Below are 12,767 nucleotides of genomic sequence, written 5' to 3'. Positions count from 1 at the left end.
CTTTATTAACTGCAAAGAGTCAAACACGACTGAGCAACTGAACTGAACTGATACAAATGTTAGTACTTCATGATAGTAATATGGAAGCTTTTTTCATTTTACTGGTAAACAGGAAAACTATTTTAAAAGTACTAAAGTAATAAATGTTTAATAATATTAAGTTTCAGTGCCTTACAATGGCTTCTATGTTTTACATTTTTGTTTTTCATATTTGCTGCTGCTGCTGCTAAGTCGCTTCAGTCATGTCTGACTCTGTGCGACCCCATAGACGGCAGCCCACCAGGCTCCTGCATCCATGGGATTTTCCAGGCAAGAGTACTGGAGTGGGGTGCCATTACCTTCTCCGTTTTCACATTTAGCCAACTATAATTTATAGGATAAAGTAAATCATTAAATGTCATTACTAGCTATTAATTCCAAAATTACTGAGCACTGTCCATCTTTCATTAATATTACCTATGCAGTGAGGTGATGAACCACTCCAAGTGCCATCTGCTTGACATATTCTGGTGCTAGATCCCACTAATATGAAAGGAGAATTGCAGCTGAATGAAACCTCTGACTGGTATATAAAGCTTTTGCCTTCTCTTTTTCCTTGGGCAGGTATACCAGGGTCACCACAAAATTTTGCTATAAGTGAAAAGAGAGACAATTGTACAATGATTTAAATTCATCAGAGTTAACGGTTTAGAAAAGTAATAAGAATAATTGGAATATTGCACTAAAGTGACATGGAATCCATGTTAATCTATTCCAATGAAAATACTTTTAGCTTTTGTCTACATGAATAAATGCTTAATATTCAGCTCAGCATTATTGCTGAGGTTTTTAAAATTTTTTTTTCCACCTAGTAGACCAGCATAACAGTTAATAGATTTTTAAAAAATTTTATCTTGACCAGAATCAAACCACATATTTGTACATGTAGGCTACAAAATTGGAGTATATATTTGAAAAGGATGGGACTCACAAATAGCTCTATCAGAAACAAACAACCATAATAGTCTAGGATGTACCCTGCAGATTGCTCTATATTTTTCAGTGTATATAAAAGATGCAGGTACTTGTTTCATAGATATGTGCTCTGTTGAACACCTGGGTCATGTATCCTAGTATCCTGCTGTCTCCCTCTTCAAAATATAGTGCATGTGTAGTGGTAGTGGTGGGTGGGTGGGATGCGTGTGAGTGTTTTTTAAAGAGAAAAGAAGGTCATTAGAATCCAAATTCATGCAAAAACAATCTCAACATTCTGCAGCCATTGAAAAGATAAACTTGACAGCAGTTCTAAGCAAACTGATTAGATGACTCCATTCAACACATATTTTTAAAGTACTAAAAACAGACACTATTCTTAGTAACTTTAGGTGCTTGCACTGATTGATAAACAGACTAAGGTTCCTGCACTTGTGAAGTTTATGCTTTTGTGAAGAAAGCAAACAGTAAACATAATTAATAATACAAATGATAGTATGTGGGAAGATAATAAGTCCCATGAGGAAAAATAGTGTGGGAGAAGATCAGGACTGTATTGTGGACGTGATAGATGGGGAAGAGTAGTAGTAGACTTTAATAAGGTAGATGGCTGTCTCTCACTGAGAAAAGTTTTGGAGGGAAAAAAAACAAAAAACAAAAAAACACCTCCTCCGTTTATATCTCAAGACAGAACATTACAGTCAGAGGAAAGAGCATTGCTAAAGCCCTCTGCTGGGGCAAATCTAGCATGCTAGAGGAAGAGCAAGACCATTGAGGCCAGAGCCGCAGTGTAGTACAGGATGAGATCAGACGACTTCAGAGCCAATAGATATCCAGGCAAAGCACATATAGCGTATTTTCAATTTTAAAACTGTAGTAAAAAATAAATAAATGTAATTTTTTATTTTAACTGTGTTTAAAAATTTCATTGCTATCAGTTATTTTGTAATTATTTTATAACCTACTTTTGAAGTGTTTCTCATTCATATTTCTGCTGAGTTATTCAACAACAAAAAAAGGAGATATGTAACCACATAAACTTCTCAATCTTCCCCTCGCATCCCCCATATCATTCCATCTATTTTCTACCTTTATATTTTCATGTACTAAACCAAATAACTATCAGTGTTTGGATGGAAACCTAAGACACAGGGTTTATTTTCAAAAGGCTTCAGTTTACCTTGATACAAACTTTAGGATAAAAAAGGCATAGCTTGAACAGAAATAAAGAGAAAAGATTTTCCTCTTCATTAAATACCTAAAATGATTGAATGTGATTCTTCAATGGATAGGAGAATTGTCTCTTAAGTAAACTTTCTCTGAATTGAAATTTATACTCTGCCATTTACTAGTAATAGACCTTGAAGCCACTCAGTCCTGTCCAACTCTTTGTGACCACATGGACTGTAGCTGGCTCGGCTCCTCTGCCCACGGGATTTTCCAAGCAAGAATACTGGAGTGGGTTGCTATTCTTTTCTCCAGGGGATCTTTCTGAACCAAGGATCGAACCTGGGTTTCCTGCATTGGTAGGCAGATTCTTTATAGTCTGAGCTACCTGGAAAGCCAACTTTAGGTAGTGCAGTAATATCAAATCTTGTTTTAATTACATAAGTGTCTATTTTATTTATCCCATTTTAAATAATCACCCAAAGAGTTTTTTAATTTATTTGGGGTAAAATCTTCTTAAAAATTTTTTTAACCTCATTGAAATGATATATAGGCCTTTCTTATTTTTCTCCACGTTTTTTGTTGATATTCTTAATTGATCTTATTAGCATCTGTAATGCCCATTGAGAAGGCCTCAAGGAAGCTTCGAAACCGTTTTCTCGTTCAAAAGAGATTCCTTAAAAAACTGGAAATAGAACTGCCTTATGACCCAGCAATACACTGCTGGGCATACACACCGAGGAAACCAGAATTGAAAGAGACACGTGTATCCCAATGTTCATCGCAGCACTGTTTATAATAGCCAGGATATGGAAGCAACCTAGATGTCCATCAGCAGATGAATGGATAAGAAAGCTGTGGTACATATACACAATGGAGTATTACTCAGCCATTAAAAAGAATACATTTGAATCAGTTCTAATGAGGTGGATGAAATTGGAGCCTATTATACAGTGAAGTAAGCCAGAAAGAAAAACACCAATACAGTATACTAATGCATATATATGGAATTTAGAAAGATGGTAATGATAACCCTGTATGAGAGACAGCAAAGGAAACACAGATGTATAGAACAGTCTTTTGGACTCTGTGGGAGATGGAGAGGGTGGGATGATTTGGGAGAATGGCATTGAAACATGTATAATATCATATATGAAATGAATTGCCAGTCCAAGTTCGATGCGTAATACTGGTTGCTTGGGGCTGGTGCACTGGGATGACCCAGAGGGATGGTACGGGGAGGGAGGAAGGAGGAGGGTTCAGGATGGGGAACACGTGTATACCTGTTGTGGATTCATGCTGATGTATGACAAAACCAATACAATGTTGTAAAGTAATTAACCTCCAATTAAAATAAAAAAATTTATATTTGAAAAACAAAGAAAATATACCAAATTATTAAAAAAAAATTTCTTAGGTTACTTTGACTTTGTTTAATAGGAACCAACAAAATAGTTATTTACAATGAGAGCCCTTCATATTTAATAATTTGTTAGTTTCTCTAATTTTAAAAGGATCCATCATTTATATAAACAAACACACATACACTAGAACAACCTAGAAAGATACATAATAGAAAAACCTAGGAAGATCAGATAGGATGCTTACATCAAAGACTTTAGGCCATGAAATAGAGCAGCTGGTCCCTAAGTGGCAGAGTTACCCAGTGTCTATACAATTTGATCTCTTTCTCTGAACTCAGGTGTCATTATCTATTAAAATGTCATAACTAAACATGCCTAGCCAGGAGTTCTGCTATATGTATGTAAAGCAACTGGGTCAAAGTCAGCCTTATTATATTTGGATATCTTATATATCCAATATATAACTTATATAATATAGCCTTATTGAATTTTGGATACAATTTAAATGTTTATGGTATTTTATTAGTATTTGTGTTTTAATAGATCCCAAAATAAAACATTATGTTGAGAAACAAGATTTTTTTCACTCATACCAAACAAACTTTACCATAAACTCAATTCTGTAATATTCTCTTGTGTCTATCTGTTCTGAAGTAACTATTGAATAGTTACTAATATATAATATAGTTTCACTTAGAACACATTGCTCTATTCTTAGATGATCATTAACATGAATCAGAATTTCAAGGGTCAATTTGTGTGACTCAACCTTGAGGCTTGGAACACATTATTCTACTAAATCATGTTTACTAGAAACAGCTTGTTTAGATGTTGCATAAATTTCAGTCTAATAGATCACAACTGCTGAGGTACACTAGTTTTATCTCTCATGCTAAATAAAACTGGTTAGTATACTCTCTGCAGCAAATGTGATACAAATGATCTGATGGGCCAGCAAATGGTGGTATTCCCTGCCTAGTGTTTTCAATCACTTAATAGTAAGCTCTTCAAATAAACTATCCTGTTTATGATTGGCCTTTTGAAATGAGAAATTTTAAACATAGTTTATTTTTTCCACTTTTCAGTTACACGTAGAGCTCTTACATTTCATTTTAAGAGATCCTTTCTTACTCCAAGGTCATTTAGGTAGTCTTATAATCAATATCACAGTAATCCAAGTCTATGCCCCAACCAGTAATGCTGAAGAAGCTGAAGTTGAACAGTTCTATGAAGACCTATTAGACCTTTTAGAACTAACACCCAAAAAAGATGTCCTTTTCATTATAGGGGACTGGAATGCAAAAGTAGGAAGTCAGGAAACACCTGGAGTAACAGGCAAATTTGGCCTTGGAATACGGAATGAAGCAGGGCAAAGACTAACAGAGTTTTGCCAAGAAAATGCACTGGTTATAATAAACACCCTCTTCCAACAACACAAGAGAAGACTCTATACATGGACATCACCAGATGGTCAACACCGAAATCGGACTGATTATATTCTTTGCAGCCAAAGATGGAGAAGCTCTATACAGTCAGCGAAAACAAGACCAGGAGCTGACTGTGGCTCAGATCATGAACTCCTTATTGCCAAATTCAGACTGAAATTGAAGAAAGTAGGGAAAACCACTAGACCATTCAGGTATGTCCTAAATCAAATCCCTTATGATTATAAAGTGGAAGTGAGAAATAGATTTAAGGGCCTAGATCTGATAGATAGAGTGCATGATGAACTATGGAATGAGGTTTGTGACATTGTACAGGAGACAGGGATCAAGACCATCCCCATGGAAAAGAAATGCAAAAAAGCAAAATGGCTGTCTGGGGAGGCTTTACAAATAGCTGTGAAAAGAAGAGAAGCGAAAAGCAAAGGAGAAAAGGAAAGATATAAACATCTGAATGCAGAGTTCCAAAGAATAGCAAGAAGAGATAAGAAAGCCTTCTTCAGCGATCAATCAAAGAAATAGAGGAAAACAACAGAATGGGAAAGACTAGAGATTTCTTCAAGAAAATCAGAGATACCAAAGGAACATTTCAGGCAAAGATGGGCTCGATAAAGGACAGAAATAGTATGGACCTAACAGAAGCAGAAGATATTAAGAAGAGATGGCAAGACTACACAGAACTGTACAAAAAAGATCTTCACGACCCAGATAATCATGATGGTGTGATCACTGACCTAGAGCCAGACATCCTGGAATGTGAAGTCAAGTGGGCCTTAGAAAGCATCACTACGAACAAAGCTAGTGGAGGTGATAGAATTCCAGTTGAGCTATTCCAAATCCTGAAGGATGATGCTGTGAAAGTGCTGCACTCAATATGCCAGCAAATTTGGAAAACTCAGCAGTGGTCACAGGACTGGAAAAGGTCAGTTTTCATTTCAATCTCAAAGAAAGGCAATGCCAAAGAATGCTCAAACTAGTGCACAAATGCACTCATCTTACACGCTAGTAAATTAATGCTCAACATTCTCCAAGCCAGGCTTCAGCAATATGTGAACTGTGAACTTCGTGATGTTCAAGCTGGTTTTAGAAAAGGCAGAGGAACCGGAGATCAAATTGCCAACATCCGCTGGATCATGGAAAAAGCAAGAGAGTTCCAGAAAAACATCTATTTCTGCTTTATTGCCTATGCCAAAGCCTTTGACTGTGTGGATCACAATAAACTGTGGGAATTTCTGAAAGAGATGGGAATATCAGACCACCTGATCTGCCTCTTGAGAAATTTGTAGGCAGGTCAGGAAGCAACAGTTAGAACTGGACATGGAACAACAGACTGGTTCCAAATAGGAAAAGGAATATGTCAAGGCTGTATATTGTCACCCTGTTTATTTAACTTCTATGCAGAGTACATCATGAGAAACGCTGGACTGGAAGAAGCACAAGCTGGAATCAAGATTGCAGGGAGAAATATCAATAATCTCAGATATGCAGATGACACCACCCTTATGGCAGAAAGTGAAGAGGAACTTAAAAAGCCTGTTGATGAAAGTGAAAGTGGAGAGTGAAAAAATTGGCTTAAAGTTCAACATTCAGAAAACGAAGATCATGGCATCTGGTCCCATCACTTCCTGGCAAATAGATGGGGAAACAGTGGAAACAGTGTCAGACTTTATTTTTCTGGGCTCCAAAATCACTGCAGATGGTGACTGCAGCCATGAAATTAAAAGATGCTTACTCCTTGGAAGGAAAGTTATGACCAACCTAGATAGAATATTGAAAAGCAGAGACATTACTTTGCCAACAAAAGTCTGTCTAGTCATGGCTATGGTTTTTCCTGTGGTCATGTATGGATGTGAGAGTTGGACTGTGAAGAAGGCTGAGTACTGAGGAATTGATGCTTTTGAACTGTGGTGTTGGAGAAGACTCTTGAGTGCCTTGGACTGCAAGGAGATCCAACCAGTCCATTCTGAAGGAGATCAGCCCTGGGATTTCTTTGGGAGGAATGATGCTAAAGCTGAAACTCCAGTACTTTGGCCACCTCATGGGAAGAGTTGATTCATTGGAAAAGACCCTGATGCTGAGAGGGATTGGGGGCAAGAGGAGAAGGTGACAACACAGGATGAGATGGCTGGATGGCATCACTGACTGGATGGATGTGAGTCCCAGTGAACTCTGGGAGTTGGTGATGGACAGGGAGGCCTGGGGTGCTGCGGTTTATGGAGTCGCAAATAGTCGGACACAACTGAGTGACTGATCTGATCTGATCTGAGCTGATCTATAATCTTTAAAACTTTTATATTTAATTCTCTAATGAATTTGACATTGATTTGTTATTTAGTGTAAGATAAAGACTCTGTGTGTGTGTGTGTGTTTGTATAAAAATGAACTGCTGCTGCTGCTGCTAAGTCGCCTCAGTTGTGTCCGACTCTGTGCGACCCCATAGAGGGCAGCCCACTAGGCTCCTGTGTCCCTGGGATTCTCCAGGCAAGAATACTGGAGTGGGTTGCCATTTCCTTCTCCAATGCATGAAAGTGAAAAGTGAAAGTGAAGTCGCTCAGTCGTGCCCGACTCTTAGCGACCCCATGGACTGGAACTTACCAGGCTCCTCCATGCATGGGATTTTCCAGGCAAGAGTACTGGAGTGGGGTGCCATTGCCTTCTCCAATAAATGAACTACCTTATTGCATTAATTGAAATGTCCATTCTTCCCCCACTGATTTGTTCCATAATACATTAAGTATCGATACATGGTCTATACTCTGTATTCTCTAACACTGGTTTCTGTCTGTCTATGCCAGCACCAATGCTGCAATGTTTTAATTACCATAGCCTTCTAAGTTTAATATCTGCCAAGGATTACACTACATGCTAGGGTAGAAAAGTGAATGAAACAAGAATATTTGCCTTCAAGGAACACAAACCTGAGTAGAGGGCATCACCCAAAAAACAAGATAAGTAAAAAGTATAGTGTGTTTTGCACACAAAGCAGTTTGGCCTGAAATTTAGTCAGACAGAAGGAATATAATGGTTGGATTACATAAAAAATAGCTACATTGGTAAATACTGTTTTTAACTGAATTTTAATTATGCATGGGAAAGAGCTTAACAATCTCATTTTTGTTCTAGCAAAATCTGGAAAAAATATATAACAGTTATAATCTCAGTAAAGTAGCTCTAAGAGAGTGAAAGTAGAAAAATATAAATTTTAGAATGGAAATTATACTTACGTAAGCATTGTGGTACTTCCCCACTCCAGGTACCATTCCCTACACAGGTCAAAACGGCAGGGAAGGACAGTTCATAGCCTGGAGAACAGATGTAGCTAATACTAAAACCCCAGTCAAAATTTGTTCCTTCCAACCTTCCGTTAGAGATCTGGGGAGGAGTTGGGCAGGTAACAGCTGCAATTACATTAAAAACGATTAGACACAGCTGTTGAAATATCCTGGTGTTAACAGAAATAAATATCATTAGAAGAAGCATATGTGCTAATTTAACCTTTTGGAGGACAATATGGTGTGACATGTTTTATTCTCTTTGTAGTATTCCTGAAACATCCCTGGAATTAATTCCTCTAGGACGAGACTACTTCTTGGCAACATAATGGCTACTGGTTCTCAGAGGTTCTCTTACAAAATAACAAGCTTCCTGACATTGAAAGAAAGGAAAAAGAGGATGACCTCTTATTCAGTATACTGCAACTGATTAATTATTAGTTTTATATAAAATCATTTCCAGCAACCTTTAGACAGACTGAAGAGCTGTGTTTGGCTATATACAGAGTTACACTGTAGCAAGGAACCTGGAAGTAAATCTGTGACATTTTTGAAACACAGATGATGTATCTCATTAAAATATCTCTATTAGTTCTATTAACCACTTAGATTCATATGCTAAATATTATTGTAGGGTTCTAAATGCATTATAAAATTTTTGATAATTCATTTTTAAAATTAAGATGTCCTTGAGAAAAGATAGGTTGGATAAGGAGATATAGATGAAAGGAAAAAGAGGGCCACCAATTATAAAATCTAAAAAGGAGGAATGATTTTATTTTGATGACTAGCAACATATATAAATAATTTTTAGAGTTATATAATATTGTCATTAACATAATCAATAATTTATGAAATAATATGTAAATATAAAATATTTGTTTATATATTTTCATATACTAACTGTATATTTATCATGATCTGATTAGGAAATTGTGTAATCAAGAAAAAAAGACATGCATTGGAATTATTCTTTTAGTGTTAGATTATGTCAGGGAGACATTAAACTGACAATTCACAGGTATTTAGAGATGTACCTTAATGAGAAATCTCAATGATTAAAAATCACTATTATTATAAAACAACACATATTGTCTGAATGTATAGTATTTTACAAGTAATCAAATAATCGGCAAAAAACTTATGTAAAGAGTTTCAATGGAAAACAGCATAAAGTAGTAAACTTATACCTGTATTGTCTAAAATATTACTTCCAACTTCCAGATTGCATTCTTCAAAGAAATAGTTTTACCTTTTAAGAACAGGTAAAGTTCTATAATTCAGGCTGATTGTTTTCAAATTACAGAAGGTTTTTCTCCCATTCTTGAATAACTGACCCAGGTGGATAACCAAATTAAAGTTCTATTTAATTACAGCTATATTCTCTATTAAATACTCATTGACCCGCATAAATGATGATGGTGATTATGTATCACATAACATGATATATATTTTTTTGGCAGTGCCATGTCAGCATGTGGTGTCTTAGTTCCCTGATTAGGGATTGAACCTGTGCCTCTGCATTGGAAGAGCAGAATCTTAACCAGTAGACTGCCAGGGAAGTCCCAGAAAATATTGTTGCTGTATTACAGTTCATTGTTATTACTTAGAATGAGATACAACATTTTTGTTAAAAAATTTTAAAATCTTATATGTTATTATCTATATGGTTTAAAAGTAAAGACCGAAGCACTCAATTTTGGTACCAGAAAAAAAGATGAAATGATACAAAAAACACTATTTAAATTTATTTAAATATGCATATTGATACAGAAAATATATAGTGATTATCACTAATAAATATTGACAAAATCATTATCTTACCTCTACAAGTTGGCATGACTCCACTCCATGTGCCATTAGTTGTACAAGTCCTGATTCTTGAACCATTTAATTCCATTGTATAGCCTGGCTGGCACATGTAAGAAACATTCTGTCCAACCACATAATCATCTCCATATCTCAGTCCATTGGCTGGTATACCTGGGTCTCCACAACTGATTACTATTAATATGGATTGGAAAAGCAGATGGTTAATGTGACATGTTTTTAATGTAGAGGAATAGTAAGCATATGGCATAATTAATATAAAATTAGGTAAAATTAGTTATTATGTTCATTTTAATGATAAAACATAAGCATATTTAAACCACACTCTATCAATTCCTAACTATGACCATTTACTTATTACAGATTTTATACATATGGTCCAGAAATGGTCATTTAGACTCTTTAAATGTTAATATGCTAATATATTGTAGGAAACTCTGATGTGGTAACCTCTTTCAATCTGAATTAAATAATCATAGAGAAGCCATGCTATCAGATCAAGATTTCTAACAGAATATTTTAAATTTATACTCCTATGTATGGTTACTGAAATCTCTAAATTATGAGGCTTGCTGGACTGAGACCTTATTTTCTGCACAGTATCACTCAACTGATATTACAATAGTTTTTCATTAAATGATGTCAGGTACAAAAATAATAATTTTATTGAATAAGTGAAAGAATGAATAAACTATAAAATGTGAATTTATCACATACTGGGTGAGATACACAATTTGTAAGCACAATGAAAAAATGAAAATGTCAACTAATACAATTATGTAAAGTTTAAAAATAAAATAAAATTAGAAAAAAAAAAAAAAAGAAAATGTCAATTAGGGATAGAGAAATCAATTTCCCATTTCCACCATCTCATCGTCATCCCAAGTGATAGAACAACCCCAAGGAAATTGCAACCTCCATTCTGGAATATGCCTGCTTCCTGAATTAGGAGTTAGTAAGAGGCCTATGTGGAGAAGACAATGGCAACCCACTCCAGTACTCTTGCCTGGAGAACCCCATGGATGGAGGAGCCTGGTAGGCTACAGTCCATGGGGTCGCTAAGAGTCAGACACTACTGGGCGACTTCACTTTCACTTTTCACTTTCATGCACTGGAGAAGGAAATGGTAACCTACTCCAGTGTTCTTGCCTGGAGAATCCCAGGGACAGACGAGCCTGATGGTCTGCCATCTACGGGGCTGCACAGAGTCAGACATGACTGACGCGACTTAGCAGCAGCAGCAGCAAGAGGCCTATGTCAAGTGCTTATTATATCTTCCTTGTTATTGCCAGTCCAGGAAAGGGTAAACCATTGCCCTGCTCTGCTCTAAGACTCCATGAATATATACAACTCCAACTAGCCCCACCCATACCTGCACCCAGACCCCCATAAAAGAATGGAGAACAAGGTACAATGTGAGCATCCCTCTGGTGATACATGATGGACAGGCTGGGCACAGGGTATCAGTGGCTCAGACCAGGGGTGGGAGTGGGAAGGCCAGGCAAGGGCACCAGTTGGTAGGAAACTAAAGGCCTATAACATAACCTAGGAAGACAGGGAGGCAGGGAGGCAAATTTCACATGAGCAGAGCAGTGGCTCAGTGGTAAAGAATCTGCTTGCTAAGCAGGAGACATGGGTTTGATTTCTGGGTTAGGAAGATCCCCTGGAGAAGGAAATGGAAACCCACTACAATATTCTTGCCTGGAGAATCCTGTGGACAGAGGAGCCTGATCAGCTAAGTCCAGGAGGTCGTAAAGAGTTGGACACAACTTAGCAATTAAACAATAACAACAAAATCTCCAAAACCCTTAGCACATGCTCCATTGTTCCAGTGGACTTCAATTATAAAACACAAATTCAATGATTAAACCATTAAGAATTTGAGACAGCAATCATCAAGTATTAAACCCCAAGCACAGGAAACTTTAGAGCATGAAGTTCTGTCAATAATGCTGGTCCATAAATATTGATCAAATTATATATAAAATTTCTCATTTTTGATGGTTTTTCCAGTAGTCATGTATGGATGTGACAGTTGAACCATAAAGAAAGCTGAGTGCGAAAGAATTGAGGCTTTTGAACTGTGGTATTGGAGAAGACTCTTGAGAGTCCCTTGGACTGCAAGGAGATACAACCAGTCCATCCTAAAGGAGGTCAGTTCTGAGTGTTCATCGAAGCTGAAACTCTAATACTTTGGTCACCTGATGCAAAGAACTGACTCATTTGAAAAGACCCTGATGTTGGGAAAGATTGAAGGCAGGAGGAGGAGACAACAGAGGATGACATGGTTGGATGGCATCAGTGACTCAATGGACGTGAGTTTGAGTAAAAGTTGGTGATGGACAGGGAGGCCTGGCATGCTGCAGTCCATGGTGTTGCAAAGAGTCAGACACGACTAAGCGACTGAACTGAACTGATGGTGCCATATAAGAACTTTCAAAAAGATCAGTGATAGCATAAGAAATTTAAGCATATTTAAGTCTAAGTATGGGATTTACAAACAAGGTATGTATGTGTGTGTTCATTTATGAACAAGGTTTAATAGAGATCATATATATACATAAGCTTCCCTTGTAGCACAGTTGATAAAGAATCTGCCTGCAATGCCGGAGACCTGGGTTGAATTCCTGGGTCGGGAAGATCCTCTGGAGAGGAAAATTGCAATAAACTCCAGTATTCTTGCCTGGAGAATCCCATGGACAGAAGCACTTGGCAGGCTA

The 12,767-nt window shown here is 36.9% G+C and overlaps 1 protein-coding gene across 2 annotated transcripts in view; it reads right to left on the bottom strand.

Annotated features, from left to right (window-relative positions):
• CSMD3 (CUB and Sushi multiple domains 3) overlaps positions 1–12,767 on the bottom strand; it is a 1,467,857-nt gene that overhangs the window by 42,224 nt on the left and 1,412,866 nt on the right. For both annotated transcript variants that reach the window (XM_027561290.1, XM_027561291.1), the window contains 3 exons: positions 10,042–10,221; positions 8,170–8,343; positions 457–630 (listed from right to left, as the gene is read on the bottom strand). In XM_027561290.1, coding sequence (XP_027417091.1) covers positions 457–630; positions 8,170–8,343; positions 10,042–10,221 — 528 coding nt within the window. The remainder of the gene's footprint in view (positions 1–456; positions 631–8,169; positions 8,344–10,041; positions 10,222–12,767) is intronic.

Source organism: Bos indicus x Bos taurus, chromosome 14, assembly GCF_003369695.1.
Source record: "Bos indicus x Bos taurus breed Angus x Brahman F1 hybrid chromosome 14, Bos_hybrid_MaternalHap_v2.0, whole genome shotgun sequence".
Classification (NCBI taxonomy): Eukaryota; Metazoa; Chordata; class Mammalia; order Artiodactyla; family Bovidae; genus Bos; species Bos indicus x Bos taurus.
This window is presented reverse-complemented; position numbering and strand designations above follow the sequence as displayed.